The sequence below is a fragment of the Onthophagus taurus genome, chromosome 1, assembly GCF_036711975.1.
Source record: "Onthophagus taurus isolate NC chromosome 1, IU_Otau_3.0, whole genome shotgun sequence".
Classification (NCBI taxonomy): domain Eukaryota; kingdom Metazoa; phylum Arthropoda; class Insecta; order Coleoptera; family Scarabaeidae; genus Onthophagus; species Onthophagus taurus.
The window spans coordinates 2,821,767-2,846,514 of NC_091966.1; the positions used below are offsets into that span (position 1 = coordinate 2,821,767).

Here is a 24,748-nt window from a genome sequence, read left to right on the forward strand (position 1 = left end):
TAATGTGAAAATAACATTTATTCAAAAGCAACTAAATTTACATAAATAAGTTTAACAGACAAAGAATTATAATAAACTTATAATATAACTTGCGGTTGAACCACAGATAACCCATCATTATTACGCTTAACTTTCAAACATTCCTCGATGCTTCCAACTTGGGACAACGTCCTAACAAAGTCTTCATCGTGCGTAATAATCAACAATTGAAAATTTCTTTCAACTTTCCGATCGTTTATCATAGTAGCCAAAGCTTCGCTTAAACTCATCACGTTTTCGCGGTCCAAATTCGTCGTCGGTTCGTCTAAAGCCAAAATTCCACAGTTATGACTAAAAACGCTTGAGAGAGCCATCCTAATAATTAAACAAGCCAAAATTTTTTGACCGGCACTACAACAACCTCTCATTTCAATTTCGGTGTCATTTTTAATTTGAATTACTTTGTAATTGTAGGCACGCCGCGAAGTGGCCCCTTTCGACTCGGTTTGTTCGGTTTTAATTTGAATAAAATCGATATCGTTGCCTCTATAAATCGATCTCCAATACTCCTTAATCAAAGCATTTACACTAATCATTTTTTGTTTGTGAAATTCGATGATAACATTTTCTAACCCTTTCGCGTATATTTGTAAATCAATTAACCCGTTTTCTTTTATTTTAAGCTCGTAATATTTACGCATATAAGCCGAGTATGCGTTTTTAAATTCGGGCCGTTCGAGTTCTTCTTTTTCATCTTTAATCGTACTTTCTAATTGTTCTTTTTTCCCGCTTAATCTATGAGTCTCTTCTAGGATAATCGAGTGTTTATTAACGAGAATTTGTTTTTGTTTGTATAAATTAGAGTAATTGTAACCTTTAACTTGGGATTCTAATTCAATTATAATTTTGGAAATTGATGCAATTGTGTTTTGTTTGAGGCGAATTTCGAGATTATCTTGAAGTTCTCTTCGTTTAATTAAGCTACCCGAAACTAAATCCCTTTGGGAGTTTAACCCGTTTATTTTTTCTTTATAATCGTGCAATTTCGATTCTTGCTCGATAAATTCGTTTTTGATGTCTTTTTTTTCGAATGATTCGATTTCGATTTGGTGTTGATTAATTTTTTGGTACGTTTGGTTTAATTTGTTGAAATGATCGGTTCTTTTGGTTATTTCGTTTTTGTGTAATAATTTTTTTTCTTTTAACGATTGGATTGATTGGGATAATTTTTTTTCTGTCGGGGTTATTTCGTGATCTAACGTTTTTATGGTGTTTTGTAAAACGGATTCTTCCGCTTTTAATTCTTTTTCTTTCTCTAATAATTGTGGTTTTCCATGCATGGTTTTTTCAATTTGTAATTTTTTATCGAGTAATTTGTGTTGTTTTTCTTTTAAATCTTGTAATTGATTTCGAAATGAAACTAATTGTTCTTGTTTCGATTCGCAAAGATTTCTTTTTTGGGATATATTCGATTTGCAAATTTTTATTTCCGCCTCAACTTCATCTCGGGATTTACCCGATTTAATCGCGGTCGTTTGTTCTTCAAGCTCGACAACTTCACTTTTATAAGCTTGAATTTCGCTTTGATATTTATCAATCAATGTGGCATCAGACATTATTTTTGTGGCAATTTCTAATATTTCCCTAGGCTTTTTTAATTTATATTCTAAATCATCTCTCTCCGTTTTCGACAACACATATTCTAGATTTAATTTATTAATTGTTTCGGTCACCTCAGGAATTAATTTCTCTTCCAAAAACTTAGTTTTTTCATACAAAGGTTTAGTTTGTTGCGAAAGATTAAAAAGCGTTTGGGTTTTATTAAGTTTTTCTTCAGTTTCACTTAATTGTGAAGGGATATTTTTGAGAGTCGATCTCATTTTATTAACAATACTTGAAACAGCGCTTTCATTCCCCTTAAAATCAGTATCGCAAATCGGGCAACACGGTTTCGATGAAATAAAAGTCTTCAAAAACTTCTCATAAAGCACTTTAGCTGCTGCTAATTGCCCTTTAGAGTCTTGATAAAAATTAAATTCGGTCTCAATTTTTTTGTGGAACTCATCATAATCTTGCCCCTTCGTTAAGCTCCTTATTTTACCTAGATTTCCCTCCAACTCTTCTTGTAACGCCGCCAACTTTTCCTTATTAAACTTAATACTCGCCTCTTGATTCGTCACCTCACTCCTACTAACTTCCAATTGCTTCTGAACATCATCTAAAACCCTTCGATTATCGCTTAAAACATCTTCTAACTCAGATTTTAAATTTGTTTCAGGAACTTCATCAAAAACAACCCTAAACTCATCGAAACGCGAATTTTTTAAGTGGTAAATTTTATTTTCTTTCTCCCTGATATCTTTTAATCGCGTTTCGATGTTATTTTCTAACTCAAAATTGTTTTGGAGTACCTTTTGATCTTGCTCTAATAAAGTTTGTTGCTCCTCTAACTGAAATATTTCTTGTTTAATAATTTTTATCGAATTTTCAGTTTCATCAATGTTAAAACTACTCGATAATTTCTTTAAATCGTTATCTATTTTATCAACTTTAAGAGTGAGTTGTTTCAATTCTTCGCCCGAATTACCCAAAAGATTTAATTGAAGCCCAACTTCGCGAATTTTCTGTTTGATTTGTTTTATTTGAGAGCTACAAGAATTAATTTTCTCTTTTATTTTTGCAACATCCTCGCGTTTTGTGTCGATATCTTTTTGAAGCAAATCCTCTTCGTTTCCATGTTTAATCTCTAATTCTTGAATTGTAACTTTTAATTTATTCAAACTCGTTTTTAAGATTCCTATCATTCCAACAACGTCGTGATCCGCTTCAACATTTAATTCCGATTTTAAATTATTAATACATTTATCACGATTAATTACAGTTTCATTGTATTGATCCTTTTCCGCGGTTAATTTCCCAATTCTCTCTTGGGATTTTTGTATTAATTTGTTAAAATTATCTATTTTAACCCGAATTTCTTCGATTGTTGGTAACTTACTTATCTTTTCCTCAAAAACTTTTATCTCAAACTTTAATTCATCGTCATCCCCCACAAATTCCTGCTTTAATTTTTCCCTCAATTCCTTTTGGTTTTGTTCCAAACTTCTCTTTTCTGTTTGTTTCGCTGATAATTTTTGTTTCAATTCGGCAAAGTTGTTCTCTTTCTCAATGATTTTAGTAAGTTCGTTATCAATAGGAATGATTTCTTCATTTTTTTTCTCTATTTCCTCCACAATTTTTTCCAAGTCCCTTTCATCTTTTTCCAACACTTCCCGCTTTCTATCAACAATCCTTTTTTTATCTTGCTTAAAAACTAACTGCCCAGCAATTGCTTTTATATCTACCCTTTGATTTTTTATCAATTCATTTATATTCGTTATACACTTATTGTATTTAACAGAGTCAAAAATTTCATCAAACATCTCCTTCACGTTTTTACCTTCACTCAAAGGCCACAAAGAGTTTTCTTGATGACAAAATATAACGCTACTCAAAATCGATTGAGATACACCCAATCGTTCGCAAACTATCGTCGAAACATCTATACATCTTGTAGAAATAGTTTGAGATTTACCTTTACTATCCGTTATAGTCAACGTAGAATCCATCGCCTTAAATGTTTTTGACGTAGGGCTTATTTGGTCAACGCGCATTGCTCGATTAATTAAAATTTCTTTTCCATCTCTATCGATCAATTTTAATTTAATTACAGCTTTCGTCGAGGATGCGGATCTTAACTGCGGGTTGAAAAGGAAACTGGCTTTGTCTTTTCCACCGCCTGGAGCTTCTGCTGTACATGCGTATTTTAAAGCCTCGATTATCGTCGTTTTACCACAACCATTTTCGCCTAATATTAATGTTACTGGAGCTTGAAATGGTATGTCTTGAAGTTCATCTGGTCCAAAACTTCGAACTCCTGCCAGTTTTAACCGAGATATTTTTGCCATTTTATTGTATCTGTAATACAAAAAGAAAAGAAAAAATATTTTATGTGGTATAAGATTAAATTTCTAATTATCTATATTACGAATTGCTTTAATATTTTACTTAAATAGATTAAGGCCAATATCTTAAGCTTATTAGATTAGAAAAGATTATATAATTCGTAATTGAATCTTATTCAAGCTGGTTTTTTACTCTGATTACTGACCAAGTGTTAAGTTCCAATAATAAACCAATCAAAGCGCTTCTTCACCTGATGAGGTTAGTAAGAAGAATCTCGTCCAAAATCTTCAAACACCTACTACTACATCACATCTTAAGATCCTCAAGTACAACTCAAGATCATAGAACAAGCACTTTTTCTTAGGGCTTTGGCACAGAAAATTTATGGATGTTCATAATTAAGTATGATCTGGGCCAGTCTCTAGAACAAGACAAAGATATAGAACGTAGATGCGGAGATAATGGACCTAAGCGAGATACTATTTCTATACTACTTTGGAGGAGACGATTCCCAAGACTAATACGGCGTAGCCATTCTAATTTCAGCAGAACTAGAAAAGTCTGTCATTTTGTCTGAATTATAGATGTGATTCAAGCGCACACCCATGAAGTTGGCCAAAAAAGGAGAAATAATACTTTTTCTTGGAGATTTTAATGCCAAATTAGGAAAGGGTGCGAATAGTATGGACTCGAAACAAGCAACTAGAATAGAGACAGCTTGATGCAATTCTGCACAGAGCTTGATCTATTTGCCATAAACACTATCTTCAAACAGCACCCTCGACGGCTATCTACATGGAATTATATAACAGCAGCAGCATCACACCTTGGCGCTGATATCAATAGCAACCACAACCCAATCATGATTGATTTACAGCTTCGCCACATTAGCAGAGCCCAATTTTTGGACAAACGAGGAATGTGGTCTATCTATAATAGATAGACAGACTCTCTGGCACGCAAGATATCGACATTGGTTTATTACATACTCCCAAGAAACAACACTGGATGCTAACAGCGTGAAATTTGTCTAAAATTATCTACTTTGGCTATAAATAGCTTGTCTAAAGTTGTTCAAAACTGTCTAAAATCATCAAAATGTGGCTAAAATTTTCAAAACGTATCTAAAATTATGTAAACTTGTTCACAATTATTTAAAAGCGCAAAATTTGTCTAAAATAATCTACTCCGTCTACAATTGACTCGTCCAAACTTGTTCAAAACTGCCTAAAATGATCAAAATGTGGCTAAAATATTCAAAATGTATGTAAAATTATGTAAAGTTATTCAAAATTATAATATGTCTAAAATTATCTACTTCATCTCGTCCAAAACTGCCTAGAATGATCAAAATGTGGCTAAAATATTCAAAATTATGTAAAGTTTTTCAAAATTATTTAAAATCGCAAAATTTGTCTGAAATTATCTACTTCGTCTACAATTAACTTGTCTAAAGTTGTTCAAAGCTGTCTAAAATGATAAAATGTGGCTAAAATATTTAAAATGTATCTAAAATTATGTAACCTTGATCAAACTGATTTAAAAGCGGAAAGTTTGTCTAAAATTATCTACTTCGTCTACAATTAACTTGTCAAAACTTGTTCAAAACTGCCTAAAATGATCAAAATGTGGCTAAAATATTCAAAACCCATCTAAAATTGTGTAAACTTGTCCAAAATTATTTAAAATCGCTAAATTTGTTGAAAATTGTCTACTTCGTCTAGAATTAACTTGTCTAAAGTTGTTCAAAACTGTCTAAAATGATCAAAATGTGGCTAAAATTTTCAAAACGTACCTAAAATTATGTAAACTTGTTCACAATTACTTAAAAGCGCAAAATTTGTCTAAAATAATCTACTTCGTCTACAATTGACTCGTCCAAACTTGTTCAAAACTGCCTAAAATGATCAAAATATGGCTAAAATATTCAAAATGTATGTAAAATTATGTAAAGTTATTCAAAATTATGTAAGTGTGCAAAATATGTCTAAAATTATCTACTTCATCACGTCCAAAACTGCCTAGAATGATCAAAATGTGGCTAAAATATTCAAAATTATGTAAAGTATTTCAAAATTATTTAAAATCGCAAAATTTGTCTGAAATTATCTACTTCGTCTACAATTAACTTGTCCAACTTGTTCAAAACTGTCTAAAATGATCAAAATGTGGCTAAAATATTTAAAACGTATCTAAAATTATGTAACCTTGATCAAACTGATTTAAAATCGTAAAATTTGTCTAAAATTATCTACTACGTCTACAATTAACTTGTCAAACTTGTTCAAAACTGCCTAAAATGATCAAAATGTGGCTAAAATATTCAAAACGCATCTAAAATTGTGTAAACTTGTCCAAAATTATTTAAAATCGCTAAATTTGTTGAAAATTGTCTACTTCGTCTAGAATTAACTTGTCTAAAGTTGTTCAAAGCTGTCTAAAATGATCAAAATGTGGCTAAAATATTCAAAATGTATCTAAAATTATGTAAAGTTATTCAAAATTATATAAGTGTGCAAAATATGTCTAAAATTATCTACTTCGTCTACAGTACCTCGTCCAAAATTGTTCAAAACTGCCTAGAATGATCAAAATGTGGCTAAAATATTCAAAATTATGTAAAGTTTTTCAAAATTATTTAAAATCGCAAAATTTGTCTGAAATTATCTACTTCGTCTACAATTAACTTGTCCAACTTGTTCAAAACTGTCTAAAATTATCAAAATGTGGCTAAAATATTTAAAACGTATCTAAAATTATGTAACCTTGATCAAACTGATTTAAAATCGTAAAATTTGTCTAAAATTATCTACTACGTCTACAATTAACTTGTCAAACTTGTTCAAAACTGCCTAAAATGATCAAAATGTGGCTAAAATATTCAAAACGCATCTAAAATTGTGTAAACTTGTCCAAAATTATTTAAAATCGCTAAATTTGTTGAAAATTGTCTACTTCGTCTAGAATTAACTTGTCTAAAGTTGTTCAAAGCTGTCTAAAATGATCAAAATGTGGCTAAAATATTCAAAATGTATCTAAAATTATGTAAAGTTATTCAAAATTATGTAAGTGTGCAAAATATGTCTAAAATTATCTACTTCGTCTACAATTACCTCGTCCAAAATTGTTCAAAACTGCCTAGAATGATCAAAATGTGGCTAAAATATTCAAAATTATGTAAAGTTTTTCAAAATTATTTAAAATCGCAAAATTTGTCTGAAATTATCTACTTCGTCTACAATTAACTTGTCTAAAGTTGTTCAAAGCTGTCTAAAATGATCAAAATGTGGCTAAAATATTTAAAATGTATCTAACATTATGTATACTTGATCAAACTGATTTAAAACCGCAAAATGTGTCTAAAATTATCTACTTCGTCTACAATTAACTTGTCCAACATGTTCAAAACTGTCTAAAATGATCAAAATGTGGCTAAAATATTTAAAACGTATCTAAAATTATGTAACCTTGATCAAACTGATTTATAATCGTAAAATTTGTCTAAAATTATCTACTACGTCTACAATTAACTTGTCAAACTTGTTCAAAACTGTCTAAAATGATCAAAATGTAGCTAAAATATTCAAAACGTATCTAAAATTATGTAAACTTGATCAAACTAATTTAAAAGCGTAAAATTTGTCTAAAATTATCTACTACGTCTACAATTAACTTGTCAAACTTGTTCAAAACTGTCTAAAATGATCAAAATGTGGCTAAAATATTCAAAATGCATCTAAAATTATCTACTTTGTCTACAATTAACTCGTCCAAACTTGTTCAAAACTACCTAATATGACCAAATGTGCTAAAATTATCTAAACTTTGCAAAATTTGTACAAAATTGTCGAAATTGTTTATGTCTAAAATTATCAAAATGTTACAAAATAATGAAAATGATAAATAAACTAAAACTAGAAGTAACATTAGCACTAACACTAGAACTATCGCTAGCACTAGAAACTTTCGAAAAAGCGTTTGACGTTTCGGATGCCATGTTGCAACCTTCTTTACAAATAAGTTTACAAGTGTCGGAAAAGTTAAACGCTTTTTCAAAAGATGCATGGCGAAACTCGAAAATTTCTTTGAATTAGAAATTAGTTCTAGGGTTAGTATTAATGTTACTACTAGTTTTTAATTTTAGACAATTTGAATCATTTTAGACAATTTTGTAAAACGATGAATCTGAACAAATTTTGCGATTTTAAATAATTATATACCAGTTTACATAATTTTAAACGCAGTTTGATCATTATAGACCATTTTTTTACGCTTATGTTCACAATTTTGGACAAATTTGGACCATTTTGTAAAGGTTTAATCAAATCTGGATAATTTATACAATATTTTGTGAAAGTTAATCCAAGTTTACACAATTTTTTGCGCTTTTAAATAATTACATAAGTTTACATAGTTTCAGGCACATTTTTATTATGTTAGACAATTTTTTTAAAAGGTTTGTCAACATTAAATGATTTCGATCAAATTTTGGGATATTAAATAATTTTAAACTGATTTTGAAACTTTTTGATAATTTTTAGACAACTTTATATAAATTTTGCACGGTACTTTTCGAATGTCTATCTTTCGAATGAATTGAATATGATTAAATTAATATGATTCGACATGTGAGCGAGCCATTCGTTGCAAGTCTCGGGTCGATAACTTTAAAAAGAAATATACCTCGCCCTTAGATTGCACAGATGTTTACAACTAAACTTCTTATTCTTGTTTATTAAGACAAAGTACTGCGTTTTCTGTTATGATTTATTAAGCCCCTTGAGATGCTTGTTATGCTTGGATAACCAGCCTTTTAGGTGATCTGCCTTGGAAGTCTTTTCCATCCTGCATTCTATAGACATGCTCTCTATCTATTTTTGTCTTCAACGTATAAGATTTAACTGAAGTTCATTTTATGTCACATTATCGTTGCAGTATATCTGGGATAGGACTGATAGTAGTATTTCCAATTATAGGGATCTGCCGTTCTTTCCTAGGTTACTTATATGGGTTGTATATAAACGCTGTCAAGCCAAACGTTCTACTATTCCGTCTGCGCCATACTTAAATGTGAAATCAACATTTTATTTTTTTTAAAATTTTTTGAAGCAAAATAAGGCGAAAAAATTATATGCATAAAATCAAACATCAATGGTCAATTAACTGATATAACGCTACTTTTAAATAAATTAAAAATAGTTACTAATTTCTTTAATATCGATTTATTTTCACCTTCAACCTACACCTGCCCGGTTACAAAGTGGTAACCATAGCAAAAAATTCCCCTTACACGTCAAGTATAACTAAACATACCTTAACACGTCCTCGAACAAAAATTAAAATGAGTGCATCAAAAGGTGTATTGAATGAGTGTATTGAAAGTGTATCGGAAGAATTTTCTGAAGCTTCGAGTTCAAGGAGGACCTCGACAGATATTAATAAACCGGAATCGAAAAGCTACAAAGAAAAAATAAAGGAAAGGTTTCGATTGATAAAAGAACAAGTTGCAACAACCCCGAAAAACACCAAACATAATTATGAATTAATCTTGAAATTAATGAAACAAGAAAACGCGGCTGTTGAAAATTCTTTGAGTAAATACGAAAATGAACGAAAACGGTCGGCTGCGGACGCTTATAATTTTTTTTGTGAAAATGTTAGTGATGAGTGTGCAGTTGATAATGATGATTTAGGATTAGTTGATGATGAATTAATTCAATTTACCCCAGCTGTTCTTCAACAAGAATTCGTTGATATAGCGAGCGAAGAAAAGTTGTGGCAACCAAAAACGTAAGATTTAATTTTGTTGTATTTTGTTGTAGTGTGATGATAATTTTTTTTTAGAAATAAAGATGAATTAAAAATTGGTGAGGTAAGAATTTTAGAGGATGAAGGGTTGTATGTGTGCGAATCAAAAATTCTTTATAAAAATGTATTAGAACGGAGATTAATGCAAGAGGAGGCGTAAATTGATTTAAAATTGTATTTGAATGTGCAAATTAATTATTTGTTTTTAGGAAATGGTTTAATTGCGATGGTAATCTTAAATTAATTGATAATCCCCAATTAAATTTAAGTTATAAGCCGCAAGAAGCGGAGGTTATTGAGACAAATTATGTTTTACCAGATCAAAATGGTTGTATTAAAGAAACCCCGGATATTTTTGTATGCAAGTCGAACATTTTGTTGTTAAATATTACGCAATTAAAATTTAATCATCACCCATTGTTTAGTTTAGAACATATTTTTCATAAAAAATTATTGTTTTATTACGAAAAATTTCACGAAAGAAAAATCAGCAACAAATTAGAAGTTATAATGAATCGATTAGAAAGCTTAAGAAGATCACGAGATGCAATGAATATTAACGGATCTGGGGAAAATGTAGCTCAACACGTAGAAGAAATCAAAAAATTACGAAATAAATTAATTTTAGAATCATCTGAGTTAAGGGGATTAACTAAAAATATCTTGAGGAATTGGAAAAATATAAAAATGATTCGGAAGAAGAAAGGGTACTCAAACACCAACGTGAGTTTAATAATTTATAAAGAAAAATCGAACTATTCTGTCGATATAGAACAACAAAGACGAGAAATTGAAAACATGATAACCGAAATAGCAAACGAAATGAAATTCGATTACCAAAATAAACTGGATGAATACCGCGATGATTTGGCAAAGTGGAAATTGAATAAATCCGAAGATAAAAAACCGAAAAAACCAATCATCGATATAGACGAAGATGATATTCGCCACGAAGTTTTAGCAACATTCAAAGAGGCTTTTCGCCCCCCGGGAGAACCAATTCTAACTTTTAAAATAACTAATAACAATTTGATTACAAACGAAATCGAAGATAAAAACGAAAATTTGCGACGACAAGCTTTAAAAGCAACCAAACTTTATTTCAAAATTATTTACAACAACACCGAGGCGTTTAAATCAAAATCAATTGATTTAAACGACGAGTTTCTTTGCAATTTCGAAGAGGCTTTCTCGTTAAAAGTAAACGACTTCCCCGATAGGGTCATCATGGAGTTGTATGAAATCCCGGGATCTTTATCGAAAAGAAAAATCGCTGAGATATGCCTAAAGTTGCCTCACTTAAAAAATAGGTATCAACAAGAAAATATTGATGAATTCTTAAAGGAGGAATTGATTCATTACAAACACGAAGGAACCGGAAGTGGAATTGAATTAGAAGAAGTAACAAAAGATTTAGAATTAAATTTAGATGAAAATTATCTTTTGAATACTTGTGGGAGTATTAATTACCACATAAATTGGGATGAATCAAAAATTAGCGAAATTAAAGAAGATAATTTTACTCACAGCAATGTTTTAGATGAAAAAGGAGAAATTGATTCGAAAAACTTATCGGATTGGGTCAAAAACGCCAAAATCGATCCTTTAAACCCACATAATTCTTTTATATTTGAATATCTCGAATCCGGATTAAACGATGTTTGTGAAACGCCTAAATCTCAATTTCGGTAATAATAATAAGTTAATTTAATTTTAATTATTATGGTTAATTTAATTCTTTTTAGGTGTAACCCAGAAATGAAAAAATTATCTTTTTATAGTCCAGAAAAAATTAATTCAAACTTACGCTTCCAAGTGTTACAATTAAGGAATAAAAATGAACCGGAATTTCTTGGAATGTACGTCCCAAATAGATTAAAAGAAATCCCCGAAAATATTTTAACGAATCATAATCAAAGAAAAAAGCAAGAAAGGACCTTATCGGCTGATAGCGAAGATGATAACGTTGATGCAAAAAGATTGCATGGAATTCGGTGTTTAAAACAATTACACACAAAAGTGTATCAACAATGTAGATCTTCACAAAATAATTTGACTTACGAGAATATAGTCGATGAAAGATTAATATCGTATTTCCAGTAAAAAATTTAAACACTTAAAATTGTTTGTATTAATTTTTTTATTTTAGGAATTTAACCAAAACGTTGTTATTTAATTTTTTAAATTGGTTTAAAATTCGACCGGGAATGAATAAACCTTTACCGAAATTGGCGATTGAACAACGTGGGGAAGAGGAAATAACACCTCTTTGTAAACAATCCTCATCAAAAATAATCGTTGAAGTTTTATCTGCTACTAATATACCGCACAAAGTTCTTGTGAAGAAACAAAGTAGAACGCGATCTAGTAGCGAAATTCTTGAAGAACCTAAGGTTTATATTGAAGTTACTTATGAAGGGATGACTTTAGGTACTTCTGTTCAAGAAGGAATTAATCCTAATTGGAATCAAAAACTTATGTTTCCTTTAAGGTACGGTTAAATAAATTTGTTTTAAATGAAATTAAAGAAAATATTTGTCCGTGAAGTTATGGTGCAATTTTGCTGATCATAGAAAAGCGACAAAGTAAGATAGAAATGTGAAATTTTCACTAAATAATAAGAAAACACTCCAACGAACTGCGTAGCAGTAAATTAGTCCATTCCAGTCGAGACATGAACGGTACAAAAGTTAAGTTTTTTGCTAAATCCGAATCTATGACGTGTACAGGGTGGTTCAAATTCGATGTCCGAATAGGCTAACTCGGAAACTATAAGAGTTAGAAAAAAAGTAGCTTACATGTCATGATCTCGTTTTTCGAGAAACTGCTAATGCCGAAAACCTCATAGCGCTATCGTCTTTTGTTTTTCCCCTAGAGGCCAAAATTGGAAATATCGTAAAACCAGCAAGTGCAATTATCTTCGTTATTATTATAGGTGGAGTATTATAACTAAGACATTATATGGACACTTTTTTATAGAGAATTGGATGACGTAGTCAAAAAAATTTTTTCGGTTTTAGATTTTGAGATATCATCACAATTTTCGTTTTTTTAAATGGAAACAACCACTGATTATTCGCTTATTAAATTCGTTATTTTTTTCTGATTACAAAAATATAGGGTTCGACAGGTCTATTTCTTATTGTTTTAGAATAAAGCCAAAAATAAACTTTTTTTTTAAATTTCCATCTAGTGTCATCGACGAAATTAAATTTACAGTTTCCTGTAAATTATGGTACTATAACTAAAAATTAAAAAAACAAATTTCTGATGTTTGAAACAAATAAATTTGTTGAAGTATTTAATTTATATATGTTTTACACAAAAGTTGGAATAGATTGCATTATTTCACATTTTTTATTAATATTTAATATTATTATTAAATGACTTAATAAATTATTGATAGATGGCGCTCATATATTTTTCTTTTGAATTCAAATAAACATAGCAACATTTGTTTGTATTCAAAAAGTGTCACTTTAAAAATCCTGTAATAATATTAAATATTAATAAAAAATGTGAAATAATGCAATCTATTCCAACTTTTGTGTAAAACATATATAAATTAAATAGTTCAACAAATTTATTTGTTTCAAACATCAGAAATTTGTTTTTTTAATTTTTAGTTATAGTACCATAATTTACAGGAAACTGTAAATTTAATTTCGTCGATGACACTAGATGGAAATTTAAAAAAAAAGTTTATTTTTGGCTTTATTCTAAAACAATAAGAAATAGACCTGTCGAACCCTATATTTTTGTAATCAGAAAAAAATAACGAATTTAATAAGCGAATAATCAGTGGTTGTTTCCATTTAAAAAAACGAAAATTGTGATGATATCTCAAAATCTAAAACCGAAAAAATTTTTTTGACTACGTCATCCAATTCTCTATAAAAAAGTGTCCATATAATGTCTTAGTTATAATACTCCACCTATAATAATAACGAAGATAATTGCACTTGCTGGTTTTACGATATTTCCAATTTTGGCCTCTAGGGGAAAAACAAAAGACGATAGCGCTATGAGGTTTTCGGCATTAGCAGTTTCTCGAAAAACGAGATCATGACATGTAAGCTACTTTTTTTCTAACTCTTATAGTTTCCGAGTTAGCCTATTCGGACATCGAATTTGAACCACCCTGTACATCGAAGCACTGCCAGATAGGAATACTTGATTATCGTTTAGACCAGTCTTCTTCAACCTTCATCATTGCACGAAACCCTTTTTCGAGATAAGGGAGTTGAGATTTTAGGGATTGATGTGTCGTATTATAATTACATATTACATGTTGTGAACAAGATGCGTCTCTGCCTTCGCTCTAAAAACTCTATACAAGAGTAACTAACTTGTGTTTATTCAAACAAAAAGATAAATATAAGCATAGTAACAGATAAATACTTATAAATAAATAAAGACTTTGTTGTGCTTGTTTATCACTGCACAATTTATCAATATCTGGATGATTCGATGTTAATTGGAGACGCATATCATTTTCAGCATCAAGTCGATTTCTGTACATCGTTTTTGTAGCGACGAATCTGGAAAAGGATTTCTCACAGAGATAGGTTGTTACGATTCTTTTACGGTGCGTTTGAACATTTCCGGAAATTAATCCAATAATTTTATCCAAAATGGACCAATGCCATCATGTGCAAATGTAGATTTTAATGAGGTGTCGGTACGTATATCTATAAGTTGAACTCTTTCCTTAATCGGGAAGGTATCCACACCACTACACTCATTAAAAGGATTTTTAATCCAATTTAAATTATTGCAAGTAGGGGGAAAATATTCTGGTCGTATACGATATTATTGGTTGCTAAGAAATCGTTTAAATTAGCAAAAGATTCTGTACTATCTTTGGTGATGCATTCCTCCCAAAGCGTAAGTTTAAATTTTATCGAGTTTACTTTGCTAGCGACTTTAAAAATTGTAGTATTTGATCCTCGAAGTGAAAGACTAACGTCGTTCAGGTACTAAAATATGTCTGCAAGGTTGGCTAAATTTTGAAACCAACTAGTGTCATTAAGTTTTCTAGTAAAGTCACAGTTAAAAAGATACGAATTTCATCAAGTAATTCCTAGAATCGAGTCTTACATCAGTATGAAGGATTTTTATGTAAGCTTCCAGGTCATCACACAATAGGGTAAATACCCTGGCATTTAGGGGTGTGGATTTGATAAAATTAATCAATTTAACGGCACTTCTTGCAGAGCAGTTGGTATCCGTTTAAGAGCGAGAAGATGGCGATGAAGATAGCCTTGATGTTGATTACGCCCTTTACGACACCAACCATACCTTTGGCTCCATCACTACATATATGATGGCATAAATTCCAAGAAATTGAATATTTTTCAAAGTTTAAGTAAATTAAATATTTCTTCACATGTTGTTTGAGCTGGAAAAGCTTTACATAAAAGCATATCTTCCTTAAAAGAGGATTCGTGTATGTATCTAACGAAAATTAACAAAATTGCTAATCCAGCCACATCTGTAGATTCATCCATTTGTAAAGTAAAGCCATCTTTAGCGTGTTTCAAACCATTCACTAGTTCCGCTTCGCAGAAATCTGACATGTCTTTAATTCGTCGTGAAATCGGCGTATCAGATAATAGGACAAGATCAATTTTGCTTGCAAATTTTTCACCAATCATGGATGTGATTAAATCTTTTGCACAAGGTTTAATCAATTTTTCTGCTATCATATAAACTTTGCCTTGTTTAGCTACCAAGTAATTAAATACGATGCTTTTAGTACATTTTAATTATCATCACGAACATACCTTTTAAAGGTATTCCTTTTCTGATTTAGTTCAATACATTTTATTTTAAAATATTCGCTTTTACCTTTCAAAGTCTGATGTTTAGTTTCCAAATTACACTTTACCTTTGCAGGATTTAAACTGCCGTTGTTCACTAGTTGCTCATATATTACACAAAACCCATTTGGCTCATTTTTATCGACAATACAAGTAAATCCAATATTCATAATACTTTCGTTTTTTTCGGCTTGTTAATCCGGACTTATTTTCTTCTCCACTGTTATCCGTTGGGTTTAATGTTGGCGCAAAACTGGTCGAATAAGAAACTTTGTCAAAAACTGTAGCATTGACTCGTGGACTCTCTAAAGCGTTTGAGTGGAATCCTAGGGTTCCGCGGAACGCAGGTTGAAGAACACTGGTTTAGACAAATAAAAGCCACATAAAATTGCAATAAACATATATAAAACAAGGAGAGTTTTGCTTTTCTTTGGCGAAGGTTTGCACATTTTATCGCACTTTGTTTCTTTTTTCTCACTGTTTAAAAATGCACCATGACTTTCGGACACTCTGTATTAAAAGAAAATTTCAATGTTTAAGTATACTATGTAAAAATTATTATTTCTCTAGATTTTGAAGAACATATTTCAACATTGAGTTTGTCAACCACTTTGATTGCTTTTTTTAAATTACATCACTTCGGGTCTTCTTTAGATGTTGAGGCATTCATTATATCTTTTTTAGTTATGTCAACCTCATTCTTTCTTCCATTGGTGCCCTTGTTTCTCCTTGTTTCAATTTCTGACAGTTGCATTATTTGCTTGTTACTGCATCATTTTAGAAAATTGTTGGATTGGATTGCACTTCTTTTTATTCCATTTTGCAAATGACGTCATTGCTACTCTTACTATTATTCTGTGTCTTTCCGCCTACACAATGTTCAAACAAATTATCATTACTAAGGTCTTGGGGTTAATTAATAAGGAACATATTAGAAAATGTTGTATAACTGTGTGTGTGTTGTAATTCAGTTTGTTATCTGCATTTCACTTTTGTCATGAGGACCAAGAATATGAGACCTGAGTACATTTTTCGTGGTGTGGTTGTTCATCTGTAGAGCTTGATCTTTTGTTCCGCGTAAAGTTGCTTCCCCTTCTTTCTTACATCTTTTCTGAGTTCCCCAGACTACCATTTTACCCGTGAATTCTTTTGAACTGTTCGTCTCGACTAATGTACTATAAATTTAAGATAATGACAATTTTAATTGCAAAATGTATATTGGAACATCACTTTTCGAAAGATGACCTCATTATCTGCATTTCAACTGTTTTCAAATGAGTAGTTTTTTGAAAAATTGGAGAATACGGGGCCACAAAATAATCAGAAATGACCTTTTTTTGGTAAATAATGGCGTCCAGTTTAATCGTTATAAACATGATCAACATTAAAAATAAATCAAATTATCTCACCCGCCTACAAATATGTTGAATTGTTTAGAAATGTTATGGGACATTTCAGTAAACATTAAGGCACAACCTAAGATTAAACAACATTACAAATACTAAACTCAAGGTAATGTATGCAATACATGAACAACATTCGCAACCTTATCATCCTATTTAGCAATTTCCACACCTTATCGGTTCCAGAATTGCAAGTATCATGAACCATCAAGGTTGGAACTGGTTATTCTTCATATTGTTTATGTTAATTAGACAAAATTTTCAAACGTAATGTTTTCTCCATCGGTTTTAGTTTGTAGATGTAGAAATTTTGGGTTTGTATTATTATAGTTTTGGGAACATAATAAATTCATTGACAATTTTGTCCATGCCATTTTTTAATTTAATTGTAATAATATTAGTTTTTGTGTCTATCATCAAGTGTTGTTCCTTTATCTCTATACTACTCTATTAATGTCAATGTCCTCACCTATGTGATTGATTGAAAAATATGTATGAGCTGAAGATCCAAATAGTTACAGCATAGATTCTTATGGGGTTTAAAATATTATTAAAAGTAGCTAATTTGATTTACAGATCTAAACATATTGATTATCTCAATCCAAATGCATTAAATGGAGTTGTAGCTATAAATATATGGAATGAAACTGAGTTGAAAGGTTCCGATTCAAAAAGTAACGATTGGTTGGGAAATATACGAATTCCGATAGCATCTATTGCTCATACAGAAAAGGTAAAATTATTATATAAAATTAATTATATGAAATTAAAATATCTTTTTAAAACCACGTTGTTCCCAAATTTTTAATTTAATTCCTTTTAATTTCAGCTAAGTGGATTCTTTAAAGTAAATTCTCCCTTGCTTTTAAATTATGAACACCACATCATTCACATCCAATTAAATATCTGGATGGAACCAAACTTTCCAAAATTCATCTTAGATTTGGTAAAGAATAAATCAATTTATTTCCATATTAATAAACGAAAATATTTTTAGGAAACCATCTCAACAAACGAACCAGCATACTTACACAAACACATTTTTAATTGGAATAAAATTTATAATGCAAGTTACCCTCACCGACAATTCTCATCAATGGTTATTGATTATTATGGAAAAACAATCTGTTTAACCAGATTTATAAAACCATTAGAACCCCCTCAAACGAACGTTTTAGGCCATTTCGAAACGACTCCCGAACAATGCGCAAGATTTGTCCAATTAATCCCCTTTATTGAATGCAATAAACTTTATAATAACGTATGTTTATGCGTAGAGGTAAAAAAGGCGTCAAATTAATTTTAATTAGTTTTAATGCTACTTTTTTTTGGCAGGAAATGTTAAAACTATCTATTGGAACAATTTTAGACCACGCGATTACGTTAACATGTTACATAATCGCGTTAAACATTGATGCTTGGCTTTTACTTGGACACGGTGTGCCAAATGGGCAAACAGCTTACGTTTTAATACGTGAAAACAATATTAATCAAATATTTGATGTGACTACGGGGAATAAGTACGATATAATAGATCCTTTTTGTCCCTTACAAAGAGTATTTTGCGTAATTAATGAAGAAAATGTAAAAAGAATAATTCATTAAATTAATACAACATATAAAGAAATTTTTTGTTTAGATTTGGGCAAATACGCAAAGGACAAACGATTTAAATCTAACCCAATTCGATTTTAATAAAAGATCCGATTGGTCGCCGTTATTTAACAATCAAGTTTCGGCTCCTACGAATTCAATTCAAAAGAAGATTATTTATACGCAAAATAATGTAGCAGAAGAGCTTGAAGTACAATTAGAGAGTAAACTTAAGAAGAAAATTATGAAATATAGAAAGACTGCGAGAACTATTTGGAATCATACTTTATCGAATTATTTTAAGCAACACATGGAGAGTTTAGAAGATAATACTATGTATTCAAAGCATGATATTTCTCATTTACGAAATACTGATTATACACAACAGGTTTGTACTTTGTTAGCCGTGCGTCTTCAGACCCGAAACTTTCTAGTTCCAGGTCTAGTGTTAGTTCTAGTTTTATACTAATACTGTTACTATGTAGAACTAACACTATACCTACAACTAGAATCATTTGGGTTTAGCTACACGTCTCTAAAGACGCGTAAACCTGAATGATTATTATAGTTCTAGGTATAGTGTTAGTTCTAGTTTTACACTTGCACTGTCACTAGAACTAACATTAATAATAATAAACTTTATTGCCCAACAGCGCACCATATTAAGGGCAAAATACAAAAAATATACAAATTATTACAAATTGTACATCAATATAATTACAAGTGAAATTAAAATGCATAAAATACATACCTAAATAATAATACAATCAAATAAAAGAGGCAAGAAAAGAGACAGAAAATGCAATGTTTATTCTAGCCTACAACTATCGTTCATGTTCGTGATCATATGTGTTATCGGCGCCCTTTTTTTGACATTTGTTCTGCATAAAGGTGGATAAAAATACAAATGGGACCGAGAATTTATGCGCGGCACCACTATATTCACTCGCGACAACAACCACGCACAGTCGATCTCACCACACATCAACTTTTGCAAGAACGAGGCACTTTGGACCATTCTTCTATCCTGCAGAGAAGGAAACTTGTGGCGATGCAGTAGATCTAAGTAGTTCACTCCTCTAGGCGGATATTGACCATCCATACGATATGACAAAAATTTGAGAAATCGACGCTGGACTTTCTCAACCATTAGTTGTTGTGACGTGTAAATAGGGTACCATATTACAGAGGCATACTGGAGGCGAGAGATCACCAGAGCCATAAATAGCGTTTTCAGGGTACCAAAATCAGCAAATCGACCCATGATCCTCAGTATGAAACCCAAAGTTCTCCAAGCCTGAGAGCACATCTCCTCAATATAGGGCAAGAAAGAAAGTTCTGAGTCAAACAGCACTCCCAGATCCTTCACCGTAGAGACCCTTGTTAGAGGTATGGAAGCCGCAATATAAACTGTGTCGATTTTATTTAACTTCTTTGTAAATGATATATAAGTACATTTACTGATACTTAAAGAAAGGGCATTGAAATTGCACCACTTCTGAATAATGTCCAGGTTGTTCTGCAGCATCCTAGAGTCATCCAATGATCTGACCTCCACAAAAATTTTCAAATCATCAGCATAAGCAAGCACTGGACAGGTAAGCGAGTCTAATAAATCGTTTATATATAGAACAAATAGCAGCGGTCCCAGATTGGATCCTTGAGGAACTCCAGATGTAGGCGAGTAGCCGTCGGAATAAAATCCATTGTAAAAAACACGACATACTCTATCAGCAAGGTACGATTTCATCAAATTTAATGAATTAGAAGACATACCAAAATAGCTCAATTTCTGTAGCAACATACTGTGATCAATGCGATCAAAGGCCTTCTCAAAATCGGTATAAACTACGTCGACTTAGAACATTTGAGTTTAGCCGTCATAAGAGACGTACGGCTAAAGCCGAATGATTCTAGTTCTTGGTCTAGTGTTAGTCCTATGTTTCGAGTGCGTCATCAGACTAATGCCATTTTGATACATTGTGATGACATTTTGAGTTTGAACTCCATTGCCGTAATAGTTCTAAACATTTTATTTTTTTTGTCGCCTTTTGGTCACCAGTTGGAAGAACATCCACAAATCGTTCGTGTAATTAGGAATCGCTGTGTCTTCTGTCTCTCTATCTAGTAACTGCAGTCTACTAACTTAATTTAAATGGATTCGATATTAACGTGATGACGACTCTTACGGTCCCTCTCTAACAGTGTCAATTTCCATGTCCAAAGATAAATTATGATCGAGCTATTACATCCGCCGCAAGCAATCTCAGCTTTATTCTATTAGCAGACTAAAATAAAACCAGCGAAAATGTATTTTCTCTTCTCTATGACAAGTTTAAGCTGAGGTTCATAAAATCGAGATATTTAAAGATGAATCATAATTAAGCTACTGCTGCGAAAATGTATTTTCTCTGGTTGTGACAGATTTAAACTGAGGTTCATAAAATCGAGAAACTTAAAGATGGATCCTAATCAAGCTACTGCTGCGAAGATATATTTTCTCTGATTATGACAGATTTAAGCTGAGGTTCATACAATCGAGAAACTTAAAGGTGAATCGTAATCATCCTACTACATCGGCCGCAAGAGAGTTCGGTTTTATTCTATTAGCAGACTAGAATAAAACATCAGTACCTTGTAATAATGTAGCTATTGAATGTAAAACCAGCGAAAATGTATCTTCTCTGGTGTTAACAGATTTAAGCTGAGGTTCATATAATCGGCTCCATTTTCTCAATCGAATTTGTGTGGCAGGTGCCGAAGAAAAGGCTTTTGCATTTGCTCTAGGCGATCAATGTAGATGTGATATTGGGGGTTCCAAACGGTAGATGCATAGTTAAGAACAGATGATACATAAGGAAAATAGAGTGAACAGATACAGGATAGATTAGTGAAAGGACAACATGTACGACAAATTCGAGCATCCGGGAGGCCTTGTTAACGATATAATCAGTATGAGCAGAAAATGTAAGTTTGGAGTCAAAAAGAACGCCAAGATCTCGAACGCACTCAGATTGTTTGAGAGCTAATAAGCTAGCGTTTACGTGTAAATGTGATTTTGCTGCACTTGTCTTGGTTAATATAATAGTATATTATTATATGATCATATAATGATGGCTATTATTCCTGAGTGAATAATAGCTCATTATATGCGAGTAGAATACTATACTTTGTCCATGACTATTGAAATTGATTCCATAATTAATTTTTTAAATACATTTTTGAATAAAGGTTAAACGTCAATGTGACACAAATTCAATGTTACTAACTGTAACCAACTTCACAACAACTTGTCAAAATTAAATGACAGTTTTATAAAACGTCGTTTTCTTTACGAAAATTAATTAATTTATGCTTAAATCATACGAAAAAAGGAATTTGTTTAGGTTTTTTAATGTCAAACCTTTAGAAACTCTTAAAAAATTGAATTAAATTGACGTTTTCAAATCATAATTATTAGTCTGTCAAGATGGCTACCCGTGGATAATGATTATTATTCACCGCTATTATTCACTCCGTGAAAAATGACTACCATTTTGTTTTAGAAAACTCATTCATAAGGTATATATTATAAGGTAGTCGTGGACAAAGATTATTATTTATACAATACGCCTGTAATCTGTATAAGCTATCCTGCAACTTCACACAGTCATCAAGTGAACTGAAATCGGGGCAAATATTTTGCTGTCATCGGCATATAAAAGAAATTTTGAGTGGTGAAAGCAGGCATGAATATCATTGTTGAGCCACACTGAAAGTAGGTCTCCGTGTCACAGAATAACGTTATTCTGTGCCTTTGTCGAGATACAGCCGCAGGCAATAATTGACGCCAATAAAGGGCGTATGAGGTATTAAAACATAATACCAACCTAAACTTTATCACTTGTGCTTAACTGCATACTCAAGTTTATGGCGTGAATTTCGTATCATTTGTTGATGAAATTACAGAATCTTTGAGCAGCGTCATAAACTGGTCTTGCAATACAGCAATATTTCCGATGAGTCTGGAAAAAACTATAGTAAGGCCGATTTATAAGAAAGGAAATAAATCAGACTTTAGAAATTACCGATTCCTAACATTGAAAAACTTTTTGAGAAGCTTGTCTTGAAGGAACTAAAAGATTACGTTATCAAAAACCAAATACTTAACCAGTCCCAAACCGGTTATATAAAAGGCAGATCTGTAACCAGAGCAATTTTCCAATTATTAGAACGAATTCAAACTGGAATTAATAACAACGATCTTACCAGTTGTATAGTGATGGACCTAACTAAAGCATTTGACAGTGTCCACCATGACATCTTATTGAAGAAGTTGGAAGCTATGGGATACGGAGGGATACGGTGGTCAGGTATGGTCAAACTGGTGCTGAAGTTATTTCAGACTTGACAAAGATACTGCGAGGCGTCCCACCAGGATCAATATTGGACTTTTCCACTTTATCCTATACATCAATGATCTTCCAGAAGTGATAGAGGATCTACTAATCCTTTTTGCTGATGACTATTAACTACAAAAATTGTGTCTCTGAATGTTGAGCGATAATTGTTAATAGTAAAGGCTTGTGATAATAGTAAATTAGGCCATCTGGGATGTCGTAGTTAGGAAGTTTGTTTAAAAAAATCCCATGGTCAATCCTGTCAAAAGCTTTGCTGTATTCAGTATCTAAAGCGTCAACTTGGCTATTGTTGAAAATAGCCATATTGTTCAGGGATTAAAGATGATTTGACATTAAACATAAGCAAATCATAGATAAGGCGTTCAGAATAGATATAGGTCTATAGTTGATGATTAAATTTTGTGCGTCACTTTTATGAATGGGAAGTATCAGGGCTTTCTTCCATTCGGATGGATAAGTTGCAGTGTTATGGGAAGTTTAAAAAATGAACGCCAATGGCTCAGTGAGCACCGATGTACACTAAACGAAAGAATAGGTCTGGACCCGCGCCTGCTTTAGGACTCACATGTGACAATTCACGCGAAATGTCGTCGCGAACAAACCAAGGCTCAATACACAAGGAGGAGAACTTGCGGCTGCTTTCTAAGGATCCATCAACAAATACAGAACTGAAATAAATACCCTGTGGTCTGCCATTTCTTATGAAATTTGAGTTTTATCAGCTTTATTATTACTATCATCTACTGATTTAGGTAAAATAAAGGAAATATTTTAACTTTGCTAGATTAGCCAAAATCATGCTTATGGCTGCATTGATCCTGATTTAGAACCTTCATTCAATAACCCACAATCAAAAACTGTGCAATATCTTATGTTATGTGAAAATAAAGTATAATTATTAACAATACAATGATCGGTTATTCATTGCAAATGAAAAAGGACATTTTCAAAATATCATTTTTATTAGTTGATAACAGATGGAGCTATAATAAACACAATAATTACTTTGTGTTAATAAATTCTCAAACTTTCCTCTCTTAAATTGCTAAATAATATGAAAATTAACTTTTGTTAACTTTGCAATATTACAAACCTTAATATTTATAAAAAAAACTGTCAATTTACCACATTTCGTTAAATTTTTTCCAAGAACATTCACTCAGCATTACCAAATTACACAATATTTTTTAACATGTTTTTAAAATTCGTTCTAGGTACACGGATTTATAATCAACTTACCTTATTGTAATTCAACGATACTTTTTGAGAAGATAAAGTCGTCTAAAGTGTTCAATGTGGATACTCCGAGCAAAGATTTCGTTATTGCCCTGCACTTACATGAATACCCAAATGAAATACTTGCGGTTTGGATCTTGATTGGATTTGTTTTACCTAGATAATATATAATTGTACATCCTTATATATTAAATATAAATAAAAATTTTTACTTACAGAGTATTCTTAAACTTTGTTTCTTGTTCAAACAGGAATGATTACAAGGTTATAAAGTTTTCATTGATTTAAACTTGTAGATGTATCGGTAACGGTTAGAGTGAAATAGAAGTAGTTTGTAAAAAAAAGCAAACGTGTTATGTTTTGAATTCTAATGAAGAAATTTTGTATTACCGACATTCGTTTCTATTTAAAAAATTTGTTTAAATACCCAAATTTTTTGATGAAAAATGTTGTGAAATCGCTTTGGTTTTGAGATAAATCCAAATTTAAGAAACGTCTATTGTCGTAGTATTTGACATTCATTATGGCGCCAAGATATGATTTGTTGCAATTATACCAACTG

At 31.4% G+C, this 24,748-nt stretch overlaps 2 protein-coding genes across 2 annotated transcripts; one reads left to right on the plus strand and one right to left on the minus strand.

Moving 5' to 3' along the window:
- Positions 1-8,705, minus strand: LOC111423395 (DNA repair protein RAD50-like). The gene is made up of 2 exons (XM_023056643.2): positions 8,608-8,705; positions 1-3,936 (listed from the first exon to the last, which is right to left on the minus strand). Exon 2 carries the CDS (start codon positions 3,924-3,926, stop codon positions 78-80), a length of 3,849 nt encoding a protein of 1,282 aa, XP_022912411.2. The 5' UTR covers positions 3,927-3,936; positions 8,608-8,705; the 3' UTR covers positions 1-77.
- On the plus strand, positions 3,932-24,408 carry LOC111423416 (Coiled-coil and C2 domain containing 2A). Its single transcript, XM_071194442.1, has 11 exons — positions 3,932-9,714; positions 9,769-9,888; positions 9,942-11,420; positions 11,478-11,831; positions 11,882-12,223; positions 17,534-17,690; positions 17,787-17,903; positions 17,955-18,236; positions 18,293-18,541; positions 18,597-18,938; positions 24,165-24,408. The coding sequence occupies exons 1-11, from the start codon at positions 9,266-9,268 to the stop codon at positions 24,348-24,350; spliced, it is 4,077 nt and encodes a 1,358-aa protein (XP_071050543.1). The 5' UTR covers positions 3,932-9,265; the 3' UTR covers positions 24,351-24,408.
- The last annotated feature ends 340 nt before the right edge of the window (positions 24,409-24,748 follow it).

What these genes read in the sequence shown, in the direction of transcription:
- LOC111423395 (XM_023056643.2), bottom strand. Translation starts at nt 3,926, where the DNA reads ATGGCAAAAATATCTCGGTTAAAACTGGCAGGAGTTCGAAGTTTTGGA.
- LOC111423416 (XM_071194442.1), top strand. Translation starts at nt 9,266, where the DNA reads ATGAGTGCATCAAAAGGTGTATTGAATGAGTGTATTGAAAGTGTATCG. An exon ending in ACGCCTAAATCTCAATTTCG is followed by an intron (nt 11,421 to 11,477) that starts GTAATAATAATA and finishes AATTCTTTTTAG; the next exon opens with GTGTAACCCAGAAATGAAAA. An exon ending in AGATTAATATCGTATTTCCA is followed by an intron (nt 11,832 to 11,881) that starts GTAAAAAATTTA and finishes TTTTTATTTTAG; the next exon opens with GAATTTAACCAAAACGTTGT.